This window comes from Gadus morhua, chromosome 12, assembly GCF_902167405.1.
Source record: "Gadus morhua chromosome 12, gadMor3.0, whole genome shotgun sequence".
In the NCBI taxonomy this organism is placed as follows: domain Eukaryota; kingdom Metazoa; phylum Chordata; class Actinopteri; order Gadiformes; family Gadidae; genus Gadus; species Gadus morhua.
In genome coordinates, this window is record NC_044059.1 from 4,201,443 (window position 1) to 4,222,285 (window position 20,843).

A 20,843-nucleotide genomic window follows, 5' to 3' on the forward strand; every position below is an offset into this window, starting at 1 on the left:
TTGATAGCCGTTAAGGCCCTGACTTTAACCCTCACTCTTTCTGTATTAATCATGATCATGTGATGCATCTTGCGTAGCCTTCAGGGCGTTGCCCTGATAAAGACAGTTGTCATTATGGAGAAACAAAAAATGATGACGCTTCAACTACACAAAATCATAATTGTAATCCCTTATGTTATCCAAGTTACAACATGTAGGTCTATGTATGCAGACCATATAACGGGTGATTCAAACTGGACAGGGGTTCGCTAAGAAAACAGTGCCATACAGAGCCTGCCTGTTCAGCAACCACATCAGCGTGCTGGGACAGATCTCGGTCAATCCAGGACGAAGCGGTAAAAACATAGTCAGTAGGGGAGTATATTATAATGTTATTATTCCGGACCGCCCACACAATGAGTAATGTATAGAAGTAGAGTCGATTGGATTTTTGTTTAAATTTTTTATTATTATAGCCCACTAAACCAGACAGAGAAAGAGTCTGGGGAGAGAGAACCTATCAGAAAGCGGGTGTTGGCGATACATGTATTACGTCATCAGCAGGCGACTGTTTAAAGTTTAGCCACGAGGATGTGTTTTTAGCATTCGACAAGGTGATTTTCTATTAGAACAAACCACCAAGAAGCAGACTTGTATACAAAAGTTGGCCAAGGAAACGTCACCATGTCGGATTTCTCCTCGCTTGGCCTGGCCGACTGGCTGATTAAGCAGTGTAAACAACTAGGAATAAACAAACCCACTCCTGTCCAGGAGAACTGCATGCCACCCATTCTCGAAGGCAAGTCCGCTCTTTTATTTCCTAAAGTCTGTGGTTCAGACCCCACAGAGGCACATTTTCCAATCATGTAAATAGTTGGAAATCGATGTTTAAGAGATGTGTTGTTCAGGTCGGGACTGTTTGGGCTGCGCCAAGACGGGCAGTGGAAAGACTGCTGCGTTCGTCCTGCCGGTGCTACAGAAACTATCCCAAGACCCCTACGGTATCTTCTGCCTGGTCCTCACACCCACCAGGTTGGCACCTCCGCAAGAAATTACTTCTCCAACAAAGCAAATCATGACCGACATTAATTACTAAGGATAATTAGTTATTAGCACAATATAAATGTGTTTAACAGGTAGTTAACAAATGGCTGATCATAAGTTATAGAAAGGAAGCATTACTTCTCTACAAATGACATATTCTACTGTAGTCGTCCTCCCCTTAATGGGGATGTGGTTTGTTTTGCAGGGAGCTGGCATATCAGATCGCAGAGCAGTTCCGGGTCATTGGCAAGCCCCTGGGCCTGCGGGACTGCATCGTCGTGGGTGGGATGGGTAAGTGGTTCCACTTGAACCCATAACCTGCTCCAGAACCATGACTTATTCATGCCCCAGAAAAGTTAACGTAAGAGGTAGAAATGCATTAATGACTGTATTATACCACCATTAACTAAATTAGCAGACATTAAAATCCACATTAAAAAAAGACACATTAAATCCAAAGAGACTTAGATTTACACCCAAGTCATTAAGGAGCCGACTAGGGCATCTTGCCCCGGGATGCCTACTGGTAGACTGGGGTTTCAGGAGACAAACACCCTTACCACCAGTCTATCCTATCTCTCCCCATAGCAGTACATTCTAACTCATCATTACCATGACTTATCCCACCGGCAACAACTGACCATTATTTTGCATCATCAGACATGGTGACACAGTCCTTGGAGTTGTCGCGGCAACCTCACGTTGTCGTGGCGACACCGGGAAGATTGGCGGACCACATCCGTAGCTCCAACACCTTCAGCCTGAAAAGGATACAGTTTCTGGTAAGAGTCGCTCTCTAGGACCCTAGCTCCCGCTTGAGCATTAGTGTATAACTGTCTATACAGGTCAGTGTGTGTGTGTGCGTCTTTAGATGTGTCCGTGTTGCTCTGAGGGGTGTACGGTATAGAAAGTACACCGGTGTGAATTTTATGCTATGGTATGGATTTTGACGTTTCCGTGTGACCGGTAGACAAAGTGTTGTGTGTGTAATGCGTTACAAAGTAATTGGCGCAATGTTACTTTTCCCAGGGACATGTTTGACAGCGATACTGCATTCTCAGGCAGTATGCTATTGTCATGGATGCAGATTCGCCTGCGTGCTTTGCATTTTCCAAAGCCATTCCACAAAAAAAAGCCAGCGGTGGAACAAGATTTCCAACGCCGTCATTGTTTACCTGAGTAACTTGTAAGGACATGGTTTCCTTTTCAAATGTCGATAGAAAGGGCTTTAAAGAGATTGTCCAAACACTCAATCCCAGGTACCCGTTACCTGTCCTCACACACTTCAGCCAAATAGAGATGCCAAAACTACACAGCAAGGTCCGCAAGCAAGTGGAGAAAGAAATCCATACTATTAAACATTAGTGTTTTTCAGAAATCGAAGTATCAGAGAAAAGATTTTGCATACCGTGATATATAAGACCGTTACCGTCTATGCCTCAAATCATACGGTGATATACATTTTAGTCTGTACCGTACAGCCCATACACCTATAGGAGTAGTTTTCGCACACATGTATATCTATTTGTGTGTGTGTGGGGGACAGATCATGGACGAGGCAGACAGACTGCTGGAGCAGGGCTGTACTGACTTCACCAAGGACCTGGAGGTGATCCTGGGGGCGCTGCCGGCCAAACGGCAGACACTGCTGTTCAGCGCCACGCTGACCGACACGCTGCAGGAGCTGCAGAGCCTCACCATGAACAAGCCCTTCTTCTGGGAGAGCAAGTCTGAGTAAGGGTCCATGTAATTCCCTCACATACCCGGAACGGATGTTCAACACGCAAAGTGAATGTGGACAGTACTTCAATACTAGTTAAGATAGTGAGGTGCATTATTATATCATTAAAAGTATATATTACATACTTCTTTTTTTAAATCCAACGTGTTGGATTTAGTGTTTTTTGATTCAACGGGTGATAATTGAACCGTCTGGGACACACAGGACCCGGACGGTGGAAGAGCTGGACCAGCGGTACATCCTGGCCCCGGAGAAGATCAAGGACGCCTACCTAGTCCACCTGATACAGAACTTCACCGACCAGCACAGCGACTGGTCCATCATCATCTTCTGCAAAACCTGCAAGTAAGCATTGAAAGCATGCTTAATAGGAGCCAACTATCCTGTAAAACAACAGTTTGGGGGTGTAATCCTTTGATTCTGTTAGAAATAAAGCTGGTAAGTGTTCCGTTGTTTGGGGAGTGGGGCCGGGATGTGTCCAGGGAGGGGAAAGTAGCAGATAATGTTCTTGCTTCTGGGATATAAAGCATTGAGGCAGAACTAAGCACAGAAGCGATTTGGGTTTGATGATAGTGGGAGTGCTTTGTGGATGCCCTGAAGTCCTTGTCAGTGGGTAGAAGTAAGGAAAATGCTAGCAAGCAGACAAAAATGGAGGAGAGGACTTTCATGGGTTTATCAGCTCAAGGTCCTGAATTGTTGTCTCTTCTGAAACATCAATGTGTCCTTACAGGGACTGCCAGATCCTGACGATGATGCTACGAAAGTTTAACTTCCCCACCATCTCTCTCCACTCCATGATGAAACAGGTGAGGTCTCTCGCATCGAGTCGCTACAAGACGCTAACAAGCCCTTACTTGGCAGAAAGCAGATTGTCTTTTTACTCTGTGTGAGAAGATGGAAATACTTGATGAAAGAAAAAACAATGTTAAATTAAAAGGTGTTAAATTAACAGCATTGCTTTTTTTCCCACCACAGAAAGTTAGATTCGCTAACCTCTCCAAATTCAAAGCCAGCGTCTACAAAATCCTGATTGCGACAGATGTTGCTTCCAGGTAAGATGCTCAAACTCCAAATCATGTGAAGGGTTAAACTCCATTATGTACGAACACAAGCCCCAACTACACTACTACAGAGCTACTCCAATAAGACATTGGCAGATTTTTATGGGGTTAAAACAATATTTGGATATACAAATGCCTCAAGAAGAATTAGTTGCAAAAATGTAGTCACAGGCTAGTCATTTTTGGGACATTGTTCTAGGCTGTTACATGCATTGCTTTTCTGACTGTTATTCGCCGGATATCAAGGGGGTTGGACATACCAACGGTCCAGGTGGTCATCAACCACAACACGCCTGGCTTGCCCAAGATCTACATCCACAGAGTGGGCCGGACCGCCAGGGCCGGTAGGATCGCCTGTTTGTTAGTCATAAGGATGATGGTAGCGGAAGTCATGCACTATATAGTATTGGTCGTCCCAAGAACTTTCCAAGCTCAAAAGGTTCTGGGGACGACCCCACATAACTATACCTTAATGACATGCAACTCCAAGAAATATGAAAACCTCTTAAGAGATAAATAATAGTGAAGCGTCTTTGGAGCTCTGTCACGGCTGTAAAGACACTAACGGGTGTCTTAACATTGCAGGGAGGAACGGAGTCTCCATCACTATGGTGACGCAATATGACATCCACTTGGTCCATGCAATCGAGGAACAGACACGTAAGTAAAATTATAGCTTCAAGCCTTCAACGTGAAGCTACTGTCAGAATTGTACGGTATATTGTATCCCTCTAAAACACCTACTATATATTATAGGTATTATAGATTTAGTAAATGCTTTCATCCAGAGCATCTTAGAGAATTGTATCCACCTCAACTGATGCTGCCATCAGTTTAGCTTCACATGACCAGAATGCTGTAGTATACAGTAGGTTGGACCACTACATTGGTTAGGATGTGTAAACGCTGGTTCCATGTGTCTATAGAGTCGAAGCTAAAGGAATATGAGGTGGAGGAGAAAGACGTGTTGAAGATCCTCACCCAGGTCAACGTGACAAGGCGGGAGTGTGAGATCGTAAGAACCCTCCTGTTGCTAGATTTAGAAACTATGATTCAAGACCAGTCTGGGTTTCATACAGAGATGTCAATAAAAACCTGTTGTATTCTAGAGATTGGAAGCCACCGACTTTGATGAGAAGAAAGAGGTCCACAAGAGGAAACAGCTTATACTAGAAGGAAAGGTAAATATCGTAATTGGGTAAACTAGGTTGAAGTTGCATTACAACTTGTTTTGCAAAGCATTGGATGCAGTTGGCTAGCCGTTTCATTTTTTACATTAATATAACTGGCATATGATTTTACATCCACTTATATGAAGTCAGTGTATCCTGACCCTGGGTTTACCTGTGGTGGACGTGTGTTTCAGGACCCAGAGATGGAGGCCAAGCGGAAGGCAGAGTTGGAGAAGATCAAGAAGCATAAGAAGAAGTTCAAGGAGCGGGTCCAGGAGAGTGTGCTGCAGCAGCAGGCGGAGCAGCGGCAGAGGAGCCTTCTGAAGAAGAAGAGACGACTGGAGCAGAAGAAGGCCAAACTGGAAGCTAAATGAGCGTAACGCTTATATGGGCATAAGGGGGATTCTCCCGTATGCTACTGTGTATGGGAAGGGTTCTCCCATGTACTTAAAGCTGACAACTGTATTCGACCACCTAAGTACCGACAGACCAGCATAAGGCCCACTGTTAGGGATTTTACCATGTCTGTCTATAAAGACTAGCTCAATATGAAGAATGTTTGGTTAGGTAGAGAGCCAGGATGGGTGTAAATATACAGGAAAACATTGACTCAACTTGACAATTCAACCTTTATTGATGGATTCAGTTTGAAACAGAATCACACATCGATTTAACCTCACCAGCAGAAAGGAGGCTAACCCAGAACCTTGTAAATTATGTAAAATATAAACTCCTTGATCCATAACTACCCAGATTTTTCAATCAATAAAGTATTGTGATCTGCTCTGTCTCCGATTCCTTCATGAATGGTCATCTCTGAAACCCTTCCAGCAGAATATTAAGTTTATTTGATTTTAACTAATAAGCAGGTGCAAATTTAAAAACTCAAAGCCGAGGTGGTTTGTGGCAAAACAGACTGTTCCACACGTTAATACCTAGCCAGGACTACTAAAGGTCTACATGATTGTCACAGTTGAGGCTACGACTAGTGGGTGTACATTCTCTGCTCAGACAACATTCTTGAAAGACTTGAAGCCTTTGGACACAACCACAATCAATAGGGGAGGGACATTTACTTAATTTTATTTTAAAACAGGACAAGCCCTGTGCTAAGCTGCTGGCATTAGAAAGCGACAAATTAAAAACATGGCCTTAAAGTACAACCATTGAATCACAAAGCAGCACACAGTACATATAACATAAGCCAGCAGAACCCAGGTGCGCACATATGTAAAGGTGGGCTACCTGGTGAACTACAGGGAGCAAACCTGACTGAAAAGAAAAAAATACAGAACTATTTTCAACCAACACAATAAAATGAAACCTACTTAATGTTGACCAAAACAGGAAAAAGCATTTGCAGCTATCTGGATTTATAACGATCAGTCCAAAAGGAAGGAAGGAGGCCCCAAGAACGTGTCCCTCATTAAAAGGGTGGAATCTGAGGTTTCGGTAACCTTGGAAACCAGTAGGAACCAGTGGCAATGAGGGTTGGGGAGGGGTCTGTGCATGCTGGCGTCAATGGTTTCATCGGTGTTCACACTGGTTCAAACAGAAAGGATCAGACGAGCTCCAGTTTCATGATTCACCATAAAAAGACGCTGTGAGAAAGTTTGACTTACACTAGTCAAACGACATGACGTGCAACGCACCGTTGAGTCCAAACATCTACACGACAAAAGGAATTAAAACAAAAGAAAGTTCCTCTCAGACGAAGCCCTACATTAAATAAAGTCCACCGGCTTCCGTCATGTGTCCAAATTCCACGTTTCTTCCACTTCCTCAAATCCTACGCGAATTGAAACACGATGTTCTGCCCTCATCCAGAGGCGACGACGATGCATCTCTTATCCATCACTCCACACGCATCCCAGGGCTCGCGGTCTGGAAAGTTCCCATTGAAGACCTTCTGCAGGAAGCCCTGCCTCGCCTTCCTCCTCCAACCTCTGGTGGTTGTTGATGAAGACCTGCTCCTCTGAAGCCGAGACGGGTCTCTCGACGCCGGGAGATCCACACCCCCCCCCACCACCCCCCACCACAACGCAGAAGCTCCTCCAGTGGAGGAGCAGTCACTCTGAAGCGGGCGTAGCACTAAAACAAAAACAAATGCACCCATACACCCCCACTTGAAAGCAAAAAAAAAAAAGCCAAGTAAAGGCTTTCTCAAGCCTCTACGCTCGGATAGGATGGACAATAGCGGACGACGGGTACAATATTGAACGCTGGTCATGTTCACAAGCTACGCATTCTTTTTTTGTGTTTTTCCTGTTTTTCTTCTTTAGCATGTGGTGCTCAGTCATAACAAAGGAACATATGAAGGAATCTGCCCAGTGGCAAGCGGCGGTGACCCACCGAGTCCCACGCGTGTCGTGCCTGGAGGGGAAGGTCCCAGGCCACGTGTGGTCCAAGCACTCCCTGCCCCTTCCCCTGTAATCCATCCAAGCCTGTGGCTCGAGACCGGACCGGACCAGACCCGGGACCCTCCAGGAAAGTCACTGGCGGCTCAATTCAACTCTTTTTTTTTTTCCTCCTCATTGACTTTCCTCCATGATGAGGCGGGGGACGAGGATCCAGGGTCCGCTGCTGTTCTCCTGATCTAGAGGAGCCCCGGAGAGGGAGGGCGGCGGCGCCCATGTTACCGTGACCACCGCGGCGCCCATGTTACCGTGACCGCCACGTCACCCGTGGATCGCCGTCTGCCCCCCCCATTCCTCCATCCTGATAGGCCGAGAGCCCTGGCAGACCGTTTTCCATGGAGGGGAGGGTGGGGTGGGTAGGGAGGGAGGGTGAAGTGAGGTGCAAAGGTAAGGTCAAGTTAGGTAAAGGTTGGGTAGTTTGGGTAGGGAAGGTAGAGGGTAGATGGGGGGGGATTGAGTTTCTTTTAGAGCAGAGCCTCCAGAGACGGCAGGAGTCCCTCGTCTTTATGGTTTGTTTATTTTTTATTTTATTCCTATGCAGCCCAACCGCACGCCAACGCGCCCTCCACTTCCTACGATACTGGCAACCCCGAGCAGGGGTCACTGCCGTCCGCCCGCTTGCCTCTCTCCCTCCGTCTCTCTCTTTGTCTCCATCTCTCTCGCTTCCCGTCTCTCGGCGGTGCGGTGGAGGTTTTTTTATCCAGCGGCCGGTGTTTTGGCTTGGCTTTCCGCTCTCTCCCTGTCGCGTTGTGGCGTTCTGGTGCTTGGCTTGTAGCAGAGGAATACAGGTATCCATTTAAGTTTCATCGTTACCCAGATTAAAATGCCGACGAAGCGGGCTCCGCTCAAGCCCGGCTCCCCTCGTCCTGTCACCTGTGGGGGGAGGGAGGGGGGAGACACCATAAGAGACCATGCACCATAAAGGGAAGACACTGGAGCCAGGTGAAGGGTCATTTATAGGTGACATCAGCCAATCAGAAACCAGTGCATTGTATTTACATGCACACATATTTTTCCTTTTTTAAACCTCACTAACCTTAGGTTAGTGCCCGTACCATGGTTTGCCCACTGCCACGTGAAAACTGAAGCCAGGTTTCACGTTAAATCCAATAAGAGATTTTTTTAATTTATAGATTACATTTTAAACGTTGTCGGGCAGAATTACCACAGCTGCGATATAAAGCAAATAACAGAAATAAGTATCTCAATATCCATGTGCGTTTGTGGGGGGGGGTTTGGCAGCAGGACAGTATGTACTCACGTTCTAGTACTGGGACAGACCAGTCACTCCCCCGTGCTGATAGGCGCGTTCCCCCTGGTAGGTGGAGTCCTGGGACAGAGCCACGTCCATCTGGGACTTGAACTCATCACCCAGGTAACTGTCCTGAGAAGCGCAGGGAGAAAAACAGAACTAGCTTCATCACACCTGATGGAAGAAACTAGGCTCCTTGCAATCCGTCTCAAACTATTAAATGTGAAGGTTTGGTTACTGGAAGAGCCGAAGAGTAAAACGGTGCAGGTACCTGGGACAGTTCTGGCTGGGAGAGGCCAGGCTGGCTCATCTGCGACGGCTGACTCATGTTGATGTAGCCCTGTGTCAGGGGCCCCTGAGAGAAGGGCTGGGAAGCCCCGTCCTGGCTGGCCTGACTCGGGCCCCCGGCGGCCCCCTGACTGCCGCCGCCCATCCCCCGGCTTCGCTGCCGGCCTCCGCGGCCCGGTTTGCCCTTCATGGCCCCGCGACCTGCCAACCACAAACAGAAAACAGTCAACACCAAAGGAGATGTGGGAATGTGTCTTGCAAAGGCAGAGTGATGGTCAGTTATTTTGGGAGAATGAGTTAGATGTGATAGACGTGAGCTCAACTTCACTTCTCAGCTCCAATAAATATAAGAGAAATGTTAACTTCATGATATCGAGGGGGAGAGGGCACGTGTGGCGTCGTACCTGCGGCGGGGCCGTTGCTCTGGCCTAGGTAGCCCGGAGGTGGCATGGGGGGCATCACCAGGTTGTAGGGGATGGGGATGTTCATGGCCATGTGACCCGGCCCAGCGCCGATCATGCCGATCTGGTCATGGGTCTGGAAGTACATGTTGGAGGGTCGTCCGGCTGGAAGAGAGAGGCCAAGGGAGAGAGAGGGTGAGCAAGGGAGGTGGTGAGAGACTGATAGTTTAGTGATCTCTGCAACTATGTGCTGGGTTGCCACGGCGCCATAGCTCATGGTAAGTAGACCAGCAGCTGTACTCTTGTGCGTACAACGGTAGGGCTGAGAAGACACCTCGCCTGTAGTACCGTAACAGAAGTGGGCGGGGCCGACGCGGGACTCACCTGTGCCGCTGCGGTCGTAGGCTGAGCCCGGGATCAGGGCCTCGCGGGCGTCGTACATGGCCGTGCTCATGAAGCGCCCTCCCTGGGAAACACGAGCGCACGAGGACCATTTAGAACGCGTGACTAACTGGGTTGCTGGTTTAGACAAGCAGCTTCTGGGAATGACTGAGTAGCCGGCTAGCTGTGTGTCTGTGAATGCGTGTGTGGGACTGACCGGGTTGACGGTGTTGACCAGCTTGCGGGGCTTGCTGAACTGCATGAGGCTCTCCCGCAGGTTGTTGAGCGGTCCCTCCACCAGCACCTTCTGCTCCTTGTAGTAGTTCAGTAGGTGGTTCCACAGGGGCTGCTTAGACAGTGCCTTGGGGTTCCCCACAATGATCACCCCGTACCTGACAAAGCCAAACAAACACATTTAAAATTAAAAACTGAAAATTTGAAACTAATGATCAATTATATAATTTTTGAACTATACAAGGGATTAGAGCTTAGATCGGGCCCAGAATATCAAGCCCAACCCGGCCCCGTGCACGTTCTGTCCGAGCCCGGCCCAACCCGACACATTAACTGTAATTATGAGCCCGAGCCCGATTTCAACCAAACATTTTTTTTTATACATGTGTAACTTTGTACACATTTGTTACCAGGCCTACTCTGCTAAATATATATGTATATAGAACGCCGGTCATTATCGGAAAATAAGCCCCGACAGGGCGAACCGTAGGGCGAACCGTACACCGAAAGGGGCTTATTTTCGATAATGACCGGCGACGTTCTATACATTATCCCGCTTATTACACGGCTACTTGCCAAAACGAAAAAATAACTTCATATGGTGTGTCTTTTTACAAATTATTCGTTACCAGCATTTGTAGTGTTGATCAGCAGAGAAATAATTTGTCCGCAAAGACGGTTTCGTCGCTTAGCAACGGAAGACGCTGGGGTTGAAGTCACCGAACTACTACCCATGCAAGTGAACGGAGCGTTCCACGGCATTGAGAAGACCCGTGTAATAAAGGCCTATAATATTTCTGTTTATGGCATGGATTTCTCCTCAGATTAGGCCAATAAAGCAATGATAAAAATAAAAACGTCTCGATCAAAGGCCCGGCCCGACCCGAGGATAGTGGTGGGAAATATCGGCCCGACCCAGCCCGCGGGTCGGGCCGGGCTCGGGCAGAGAATCTAAACACTACAAGGGATCAGTTCTGATACATTATTAACTTTAACTATTAATCTTTTAATTAAAATGCAGTATGTTTAAGTATTAACCAATCAAAAGTCTAACATTAATACTAAACCCAATAGACACAAACACACCCATACCCCCCACTAACCAACATGAACCTCCCCCAAAACCCAGCGCTCCATCCCCCAAAACCCATAGGCCCTTGCTCTGGAACCACAGGCCGGTCGGTCCGAGTCTTACTTGGCTCTGGTGAGCGCCACGTTGAGTCGGCGCGGGTCGTTGAGGAAGCCGATGCCCTGATGCTCGTTGGCACGCACGCACGACAGGATGATGAAGTCCTTCTCCCTGCCCTGGAAGGCGTCCACGCTGGCTATCTCCACCTCCTGGAGCCAGACAATGACGAAGGGGGTAAGAAAACAATAGTCCCCTTACTTAAACACAAGGTTTGATTGGCCATCACAACCAGTCTCATACTCTTCCGGTTGGTGACGTCACAAGTGGGAGTCACACCTGGTTGTGGTCAAATTGGGGAGCCCTGAATTCTGAGTTCCCTACTGAGTAATAGACCCAGTGACAGGCAGTGGTTCTTACACAAAACCAGGATCCCTGCACTCCTCAGTAGAGCCCCTATCATCATTATTAAGGGTCAGAGGTTTAACACAATGGGATTTTAAGGCCCAATAACCCAATGTGCAGGTCTCTGTTCAAGCAAAAGAGTAGAAGGATCGCTGGGAAGAATCACGGTACATTCCTTTGCTCACTTTAAGATAAATCCAATGCATTAATATTAGAGAGAAGTTTTGATAAAAAGCCAGCTAGCTCAATGCCTGTTGCTTTGGCAACTGCTTTAGGAAGCTGTGTTGCCCGGCAACAGAGCCAGTACTGATGTTGACGTTGGCGGGAGGTGCGTGGGCTAAGGGGAGGTACCTGGTAGAGCTTGGTGTGCAGGGAGCCGCTGAACTGCATGTACTGGACGAGGTAGGAGCGCTGGCCCTCGTAGGGGGTGATGATGCCAATCTGATCGGGCTTGGCACCGGCCTTCAGCAGCCTGGTGGTGATCTTCTCCACGTTGGCCGCCTCCGTCCTTTAAAGATAACGCAAAGTGTTATGATGCTAGTTCAGAACAACAGTCTCAATGACATCGAGGGGCTAGTTACGGGCTGCATTCTAAATGTGACCCAATTACCAACAGGTCGAGCTTAATAAAAATAAACTGTCCGGCACGACATACAAGTCCTCGGGGGTGGCAAGGCCTGTGGCCGGGGACGGTACCTGTTGAGGTAGGAGGTTCCTGAGCTGGCGATCTCCTCCTGGCCCTGGGTGACGTAGAAGTACATGGGCTTGTCTGGCTGGGGCCACTGGAAGTCAAAGCCCTTCTTGATGCGATCAGCTGGAGGAAGAGGTTCAAGTTAAAACACCTCATAACCAAAACATTTACAGCAGATGATACAAAGCAGTTAGAGATGAAGCTTAAAGAAACAATAGGTTTAAATACAATTTACCATTTAAATAGAGATTCAGCTCATTTTGAAACCAACATGCCAGCCAATAGTTATTTTTGAAGAGAAGGTTTGTTTAAACAAATGGAAGCCTTTTAAATAGGATACTTTCATAAATACCAACACATTGATTACAAATATTAATGCCGCATTTTCCGCATAATAGATTGCGACGGCATGAGTGCGGCAGCTCTCGTTGGCTTAATTCAATAACCGTGATGGTGTCGTCTTACCGGCGGTGACACCGTTCTGCAGGGAGCCCTCGTAGAAGATGTTGGATGGGAAGGCGCTGAGGGCCGGGTGCATGCGGTACTGCACCTGCAGGCGGATGGGCCGGATGCCCAGCACCACCAGCCTCTCAAACAGGGACTGGGACAGGCCCGCCTTTGCCGCCTTCTTGCACATCACCACGGGGCCCAGCTGGCAGTGGTCGCCCACCAGGATCAGCTGCAGGGATCAAGGAGAGTAAGACATCGGATCAGAACTACAAACCCCCATCAATGAGAGCTACGGCGGTAAGTGGTCAGTGTGGGAGGAGTGGGAAGTTTGTGGGAAGAGTTGCCATGGTGATGATCCGATGGAGCGCACTGTGTGCATGTGGGTTTGGTTATGTGTTTGATACGGGTGAACCGTGGCCCCCACCTTCCACAGAGGCTGAGTGAGTGTGGGTGAGTGTACCTGCTTGGCTCCCAGCACCACGGGTACCATGCACTCAGGCTCAGTGGCCTGCGTGCTCTCATCAATCAGGATGGAGCGGAACTGCATCTTGGCCAAGCGGGGGTCCCCGGCCCCCACACAAGTACCACAGATCACATCAGCATTCTGCATGGAGGGAGGGGCAGGGAAAGAAAGATAAGAGCAAGGGAGAGATACAGAGATTAGAGCGTGGGAGACAAAAAGAGAATTCGAGAGAGAACACGGATCACCTTTAGGGAGTTTAAATAATACCTGAGCCACAATTGTACTAGCGGAGAGAAGGGTTATGGTTTCTGAGATGGCAAGTCAACCGTATGAAGTGGCTCAGAAATAAATTGAATTGATTGTCAAATTGGAAACATTACACCTCTCAACAACACTTATGCGTTGATTAAAAGAGGATAATCAGGCGCAATATGCTGCCAATCAGGATGTGGTGATTACCATGCCAACCACCGCCCTTGAGCACACATGAACATTACTAATTAACTGACAGCTTATCAAACGACCAGACTGTAGTTGAACACAGGGGGGAGAGGGAGGGCCCTCACCATGAGCAGCTCTCTCTCAGCCGTACGCTTCAGCGCCCGGTAGCGTTTTTCGTCGGCAGACGACAGCTCGCCTGTCTCGTCCTTCAGCTGCTGCAGCTTCTGGAGCTCGGGCATGCTGGAGGGAGCGAGAGGGAGATATAGAGAAAGGGTGGGAGGACGATATAGCGAGGAGGGAGAGTGAAAGAGATTAAACAAGAAAGTGAGTGATAGTTATTGTAAGGAGAGAGCATCAAATGATTGATGGACAAAGCAAAAGATCGAATCGAAAAAAGAGCCGTAGACCGAGAAACAAGGACAATCGACCCAGTGAGAATCACCCTCACAGCCCATCTCATCACAGCAGCTTGGAGAGTTCTATGTGCGTATTGGGAATACCAAAACACCACCATGTACTTTTTCCATTAGAGAGATCGCACGAATAACTGCGTTAACGCTCAATATACAGAGCCGAGCAGAGTAAAATAATTTAAAGGGTAAAAAGAAAAAAATTAAAAATAATGATATCCGAATGCATGCTGGCTGGCTAATCCCTTATTTTGATATGTTATTGCAAAATTCCCCATTCAAAATAACTAGATAGATACTATAAAGACCGAATCTAGGGGTTCATTCACTTCCCAGCATGCAACTGACCTGTCCATGTTGCTGATCTGGTTGTGCAGGGCTAGGAAGGACACCGGGGAGTCAATGGCCTCCCTGCTCTTGGCGCACAACCTCACCACCTTCAGACCTGTCTGGTGGATCTTCTCCGTCAGCTGATCCACGGCAATGTTACTGGGAGCGCACACCAGCACCGGCCTGCAGATCACAACGCCCGCACAGAGAATGAGATATGCATGTCATTGCAGGAGTGCGTCACCCCAGCTCATGGGGACCATGTCCGGTCTCCCCAGGTCATTACGGGGACCACAGACAGTCATGTTGTTGTTGTTGTTACCCCAGGTCATGTGGGGACTACAGTCGGGGTGTGTGACCAGATGGGATTGGGAGATCCACAATGCAGGTATCTATGGGGACTGAAATGGGGTTGTGCTACCCCAGGTATTTGCATGGACCACCAAATGCGATTGTGAAGTCCACAGCCGAGGGAGTTAGTTTTCTGCACATATTCAACGTACCCATTGCCCTGGCGGGCCAGGTGGTAGACTATGGTGGCGGAGGTGACCGTCTTCCCTGTGCCGGGTGGGCCCTGAATCAGACTGAGGGGCCTCTGGAGTACAGTCTTGACAGCATACACCTGGAAATAGACACACAACAATTACATTCTCCAAACCGGTCATGTTTCTGTTAAGTCCATGTCCTTCAAAGACCGAGAAAAGCAACACTTAACACCAACTTCATTTTTCATAATAATATCTATATCTAAAAGGCTTCTACAAAGAACATCTGAATAGGACATCAAGGGCCAATTAACATTGGGGGGGGGGGCTGGTTGAGGAGTTGGGGGGGGTGAGTCACCCCCCCCAACTCACCCGACTGGGGGTGAGTGAGGTACCTGGGAGTGATTGAGGTCGGGCAGACCCTGAGCCGTAAAGCGCTTGGGCAGCTGGCACTTGATGACCACATCCTCCACCTCGTGGCCCAGCAACTTGTGGTAGATGTACCCCGACACAGAGGTCTCGTCCACAGCAAACGTCTTCAGGGCACTCTGCATCCTGAAACACACACACACACACACACACACACAAACCTTAGATACAACCACATCAAATCCGCTTTGCTCAAACCCCCATTCTGGAAGCTTGCCGGGAAATGCCAAGGAAAACGCATGTAATGATTAAACATTAAGGTGTGAAGAATAAAGAAGCACAACAAGAAAGTGGCAATAGGTCTACCTGTCAAAAGACGTTGACTTCCACACAAAGTCCACCTGAAAATTGTGCGGGATCTCCACTGGCGCCCCCACACTGCTCCTCAACTCGATCGCAATTTCGTCTCCGTAGTCAGAACAGTCGGTCAAGGAAACCTATGAATAACTACCACCATCTTGATCCCACCGTAGGACAACGCCACCTGATAATGCAGCATGTTCCGCCGGGTGCACAAAACCAAGATAGCAGGAGTGCTAGTCAGCCGATACAGAGCATAGGGCTTACTTGGAAAACATAGCATAAGGCCAGCAAAGTACAGAGACAATTTCAGCACTAGCTTGCCATGCAGAAAGCTGGCTTGTCCAACAGACACTGCAGAAGTAAGCGACACTGGTAGACTGAGGCAGACAGACAGACAGACAGACCAATGCGAGGAGGAGGATACTGTCCGGGACTTTGATGACGTGGCCGATGCCCTTCCAGAGCGGGGCCATCTCTCCCTTGTAGCGCAGGCAGATCTCATCACCCTGCATGAGCCGCATGTCTGCAGAGAAAGGAGACAACCGTCAGAAGCCCTGCAACAACAACAGCCCCAATACCACCACTCGCCGGAAGATGAGTGAGCATGACTTTTTGAGCACAAAAACAAACAAAATATAATATAACATGGTGTAAGAGGGGTTTCATGCTGAGAGTGTTGGGTTTAAATGGACCATAGAAGTCCAGATGAAGGACTGCCAGGGGTATAGAACCCCTGCGAGATGGCCAGGTGTTCAGCAGCACGGTGAGATGGACAGGGGTTCAGAACCACTGTGAGATGGGCAGGGGATCAAAGCCACACGGAGATGGATGGTGGCGGTTCTCTATTGACTACAGAGCCGTTGGGAGATGACTGTCGAATGACGTAGAAAAGCTGGGAATATTACCACCTGAGTCCGTCTTGGGCAGTGAGAAATAAGCAATCCTCTTTTTATTCAGGCCCAAGTCCCACCTGACAGTAATATTGTCCTGGGTCTGGGGGGAGGGCAAAAGACAAAACGTTAGATTACCCATGCAGCAGACAGTTTGTATCTGTCAATATACTGTTGATACATAGAGAGGCGCCCCTCCTGGTGGAGACCCCAGGAGTGCCTGCCCGGCAGGGGGGGGGGGGGACCACTGACCTGGGACTCTTTGAGCTTCTTGTCGTAGTCTGCTTCCAGTTTGACCAGCGGGCCGAAGATGTTCTGGTACTGGTAGGCGTCCTCATAGCGCAGCAGCACGTGCTGGGGCTCCTCGTCCACACCGGGCTTCTCCAGGTCCTCCAGGGTGGCGCTGGGGTTATCCTGGGAGCACAGAGAGTGAGCAGCGGTCTAGGGCCAGCTGGGGGACTCTGGGTCCAGAGCGTTGGCAGTCTTTTAAAACTTGCTGCTGCACTGCCGTGGATTTTTTGTTTGTATTGGTATTTGCAAATTGAATATACAGCCTTAAAAAACAACAACTAGGTTCAACAAAGATATTATAGAGCTATTCATTGTTCCTGTTAAATGAACCTCGACCACATTTAATTCCTCCAAGTCATTTCGTACAGTCAAAGAGTTCAGAGTCTGAGAACAACCAGGGACAGTGTGCGTTACTGTGAAACAGTCAATACCAACACATTGCAACCATGCCAGATAACCCCGATTACTCGGTGTTGCACACCGGCAACACCGTTTGTTTTTTTCAGTAATAAAAAATAAATTCAGTAAAAATTAATAATATAATTAGAATTAAGAAAGTTAAAATGTGTAGAATAGGACACAGTTCTGCTCTGTACGGGAGAATTGGCGCGCCGAGAATTGACGCGCTTCCTTACAAGACTGGTAACCATTGCAACGCCAGTAAACAAACCCCGCAAAGCCCAATCCCTACGTGAGCTCCCCGCGCTACGGCCATCCGGAGGCGCACGGAGCTGTTGGCCGTGATATTATGATATATAAAATTATATTATACTATTATATATAGAACGTTATAAGACGCCGAGAATTGGCGCGCTGCCAGCCGCTGTCACCGAGTGTGAGAGGAGAGTTAACGGAGAAGATGGCGGTTGACCTATAGTTTCAAAGTTAATACCGTTTATACCCTGTGTGAAAATGTCCACACCGCGGCAACCCTACTTTGAATACAGTAAATTATATAAACTGCCATCTATATCCTATACCCCTGTCTGCCCGTCTATACCCCCATCCTCTAGCCTCCCTGTTCACCTTCCACAGCTCCTCCAGCTTGTTGATCTGCTGGGCGGTGATCTGGCGCGCACGGAGCTGCTCCTGCTCTGAGGGGATCTTCACCAGCCAGGACAGGAAGCAGCGGTCCTGGATGAGGGGCTGCCACTGGGAGCTGTCCCAGTTGATGTCCTTCAGGCTGCTCTGGCTGGCACATGGCTGTCTGTGGATAGAGAAGGCAGTTGGGCAGGCCAGGGTTAGGGGGCATTTCGTGGACCATGACAGAGGCCAAGAGTTGACTGGCAAGCTTATCTAACCCTGAATTCACATTGGTGTACAATACACACAACTCTAAAATCACATTTGAACTCCACAACATTGTGGTGCACCCATACAGGGCATCCAGGCACCAGATTAAGGTGGCTTTGTGTGAAAGATTGCTGCAGCTTTTCTGCTGTTCTTTCAACCGTGGCTGTAATAGCATCCATTGAACGACTACTGTAATTGAAATGAACATTAACCACATTAACTTTTGTTGACACTGTAGCATGCGGGGCGAGAGGGGTTACCTGCACAGAAGCACCACCACAGAGTCTGCCTTGGCGGGGATGAAGCCCAGCAGGAAGACGTTACGGCAGCCACAGTTGTAGCACTCCAGAACCGTCTCGCCAAGCGGCCCGTCCTTGTGCAGTGTTACCTCCTTGCACTTGGCCCTCACCAGGTGGTTCACAATGTGGCTAGAAGCAAAAAAAAAAAGATATGGTAGGCAATTTTGAAAAACCAGCCAGAGTGGGCAAGATTCTGAAAGTATCCAACCAAAAAAGAATCCCACCCCTCCCTTCAGGCCTCCCTCTAAAGCCACTCCCCCAAAACAAAAAAAGTTTTCCTTGTGGAAAACTCCAGTCAGTCACGGTGAGTGCATGGTCAGACTGTGCACAGGTAGGAGGTGCATACAGGTAGGTTGGTCGAAAGAGACCGAATTAAATTGTTTGGACGGGCTTAAAAGGGGCCAGCAACAGACGACGAACCGTAATCAGGTTATGTTGTAGTCCGAACATTTGATTTAAGGATTGCTGTCTGGATGTCAAGAGAATTTCAACAAATAAATATTATTAAATGCTTTAAAAAAGAATTTGTACCCTCGCTATAACTCACAATTAAAATCATGAAAAGAAAAGTAGATGGAGAGCGGTACAGCAAAAACCCTATGCCCAGAAGGCTCTGGCTGCATCTTTATGTGTTCTAGGTTGATGGTCAAGTGCAAATCAGAATCTAAATCCAAAATTTGCTATTCCCTTTTTTTATGAAAGGCCATATCGTGATCAATTAGCCCACACATTACCAGTCATCATTGAACAGTTTGAGTTTGAGGGCCCCGTGGTACCATTTAACTCTCACTAACTCAAACAGTTAGCCTCACATGAACTGGCGTCACTTCAGGGCAACTAAATATAAAATCCGGAGCTAATGATGCAGATAGCACGTTGAACAACATTTGATTTGATATGAGGTAATTTCAATAGAGCAAAGTATTTTAGTGTAGTGTCAATTCATGCCACTCCATAGTGTCAACAGTGGAAATGAAAGCAAACAATTTGACAATAATGTGGCATGTCCCCAGACTGGTTTCACACTTAATTCTTGGCTAGCTACCTGCCAGATGTGTTGCCACGGCCGTTGCAGAACCACTTCTTGCTGGTGTTACAGTAGACAACACAAGCCGGGTCGTGGATGCCACAGTAGCTGGAAATACAAACATATGGTATTTAAATCAAATCCTAGGCCTTTTTCATTGAATACACCTCTCAGTTCTAGTAATCAGAGGACATTTTCTAGAGTTACTTCTGCAATCAACTCAGTACATGGAGATGCCAAAATTATGAATCTCAAAAGGGTAAATATTCATGCCTAACAGACAGAACCTTCAGAATTGTATATGGTCCTGTGTGTACATCTATACAATTCTATATGCAAAATTAACAATCGTCTTGTAACGCATATTTTCTTTACACAACCGTCTTCTTCTGAATAAAATTAGGCAATTTTCTCATTACTGCATAACATCTAGCAGAAAGCACAGTGGGGACCCTACCTGCACGCATGTAGAGGAAGGTCTTTGGTATAATACGTGTCTTCCTCATCCTCCTCAAAGTTCAGTTCAGCCAGAAGTTGGCTGGTCTTGGCCACAGAATCATCCACTCCCCCGTTGTGGAGACCCTCGTCCGGTCCGTTCACCTTGATGATAAGAGGCAAAGTTTGATTGCGAAACACATATAACGCTTTCTATCTTACAAACGTGTATAACGTCTATGTGTATAGATGCTACATGCTAAAAGCAGTCGGCTGTAACGTGGAATAGAGGGAAATAAAATATATCCGCTACTACCAAAGCCTGAGAAAAAATGACCTGTGTCCCTCGTGGTTTACAACAACAACGACATGTGCTGGCTAAAATGTACATTCAAACAGGTTGGCATAACTATGGGAAGGTACTAACCAACTGAATGCAGTGGAAAAATGCTAATGTTTAGCGCTGGCTAGTGTTAGCCTAGCACGCTAGGTGGCTATTATTAGTTGGCTAGCAGGCGTAAGGTCGACAAGCTAGCTCGCTAGCTAGCTGCAGCTAACGTTAGCTGGACGGATGTCACGGTTTCCTCTGTTGCTAACGCAAACCACACCAACCTGGTTGTCCAACTGGCTCTGTGTGTGGCCTTGGGTCTGGGTTTGGCTTGGAAGGGTGAAATCGGTGAACTCGTACTCGGATCCCTGAGTGTCTGCTCCGATAAGCTCCGTTTCCTCGGTGTCCAGGAAGGTGAGCGTTTGCGAGCTCGGCCCGTACGCCTCCACACTCATCGTGAAAACAACTTTCGCTTCGTTAATACAGATTACTTTTGCTCAGCTGCAGATGCCCTTCAACTCTCTGGGTTAATTAGGTGTATCTTTACACAACGCGGTGGTCGCCTCGGATTTGAACCCAAACAAAGATTCGAACTGCAGCAGAATTCCCCCAGTCTCGTCGCCGCTCGAGCGCTTCACGTCCAACACACCAAACAGTGACGAACTTCCGAGCGCCACAACAAGCGCACGAAGAGCGCAACAGTGTGACGTGACACTAGGCGGGAGAATGATAGAGCGATGATGGAGAGTGAGTAGGATAGCGATGAGGTGGGGAGAA

General features: G+C 47.9%; 2 protein-coding genes across 4 annotated transcripts; one reads left to right on the plus strand and one right to left on the minus strand.

Annotated features, from left to right (window-relative positions):
* The first annotated feature begins 479 nt into the window (after positions 1-479).
* Positions 480-5,781, plus strand: ddx49 (DEAD (Asp-Glu-Ala-Asp) box polypeptide 49). Its single transcript, XM_030372844.1, has 13 exons — positions 480-778; positions 888-1,011; positions 1,229-1,314; positions 1,684-1,805; positions 2,570-2,757; positions 2,969-3,109; positions 3,495-3,570; positions 3,740-3,816; positions 4,072-4,169; positions 4,411-4,485; positions 4,752-4,840; positions 4,935-5,006; positions 5,192-5,781. Exons 1-13 carry the CDS (start codon positions 664-666, stop codon positions 5,369-5,371), a joined length of 1,443 nt encoding a protein of 480 aa, XP_030228704.1. The 5' UTR covers positions 480-663; the 3' UTR covers positions 5,372-5,781.
* Positions 5,613-20,738, minus strand: upf1 (UPF1 RNA helicase and ATPase). 3 transcript variants are annotated; one of them, XM_030372843.1, is made up of 24 exons: positions 20,351-20,738; positions 19,761-19,903; positions 19,322-19,411; positions 18,238-18,405; positions 17,711-17,891; positions 16,646-16,807; positions 16,409-16,496; positions 15,928-16,026; positions 15,507-15,606; positions 15,167-15,326; positions 14,790-14,908; positions 14,305-14,469; positions 13,672-13,786; positions 13,103-13,246; positions 12,658-12,871; positions 12,198-12,315; positions 11,853-12,009; positions 11,166-11,308; positions 9,954-10,128; positions 9,740-9,821; positions 9,359-9,520; positions 8,938-9,155; positions 8,676-8,798; positions 5,613-8,287 (listed from the first exon to the last, which is right to left on the minus strand). In XM_030372843.1, the coding sequence occupies exons 1-23, from the start codon at positions 20,519-20,521 to the stop codon at positions 8,679-8,681; spliced, it is 3,294 nt and encodes a 1,097-aa protein (XP_030228703.1). In that variant the 5' UTR covers positions 20,522-20,738; the 3' UTR covers positions 5,613-8,287; positions 8,676-8,678. The 3 variants fall into 3 exon arrangements, with proteins under 3 accessions (XP_030228703.1, XP_030228702.1, XP_030228701.1); XM_030372842.1 differs by having other exon boundaries at positions 15,507-15,609; XM_030372841.1 differs by having other exon boundaries at positions 15,507-15,615.
* Positions 20,739-20,843: the final 105 nt, after the last annotated feature.

Coding starts and splice junctions, on each gene's coding strand:
- upf1 (XM_030372841.1), bottom strand. CDS start 20,521: ATGAGTGTGGAGGCGTACGGGCCGAGCTCGCAAACGCTCACCTTCCTG. Junction 17,892..18,237: donor GTGGTGGTGCTTCTGTGCAG/GTAACCCCTCTC, acceptor CTCTATCCACAG/ACAGCCATGTGCCAGCCAGA. Junction 12,872..13,102: donor TGGTGCTGGGAGCCAAGCAG/GTACACTCACCC, acceptor TGATCCCTGCAG/CTGATCCTGGTGGGCGACCA.
- ddx49 (XM_030372844.1), top strand. CDS start 664: ATGTCGGATTTCTCCTCGCTTGGCCTGGCCGACTGGCTGATTAAGCAG. Junction 1,315..1,683: donor CATCGTCGTGGGTGGGATGG/GTAAGTGGTTCC, acceptor TTGCATCATCAG/ACATGGTGACACAGTCCTTG. Junction 3,571..3,739: donor TCCACTCCATGATGAAACAG/GTGAGGTCTCTC, acceptor TTCCCACCACAG/AAAGTTAGATTCGCTAACCT.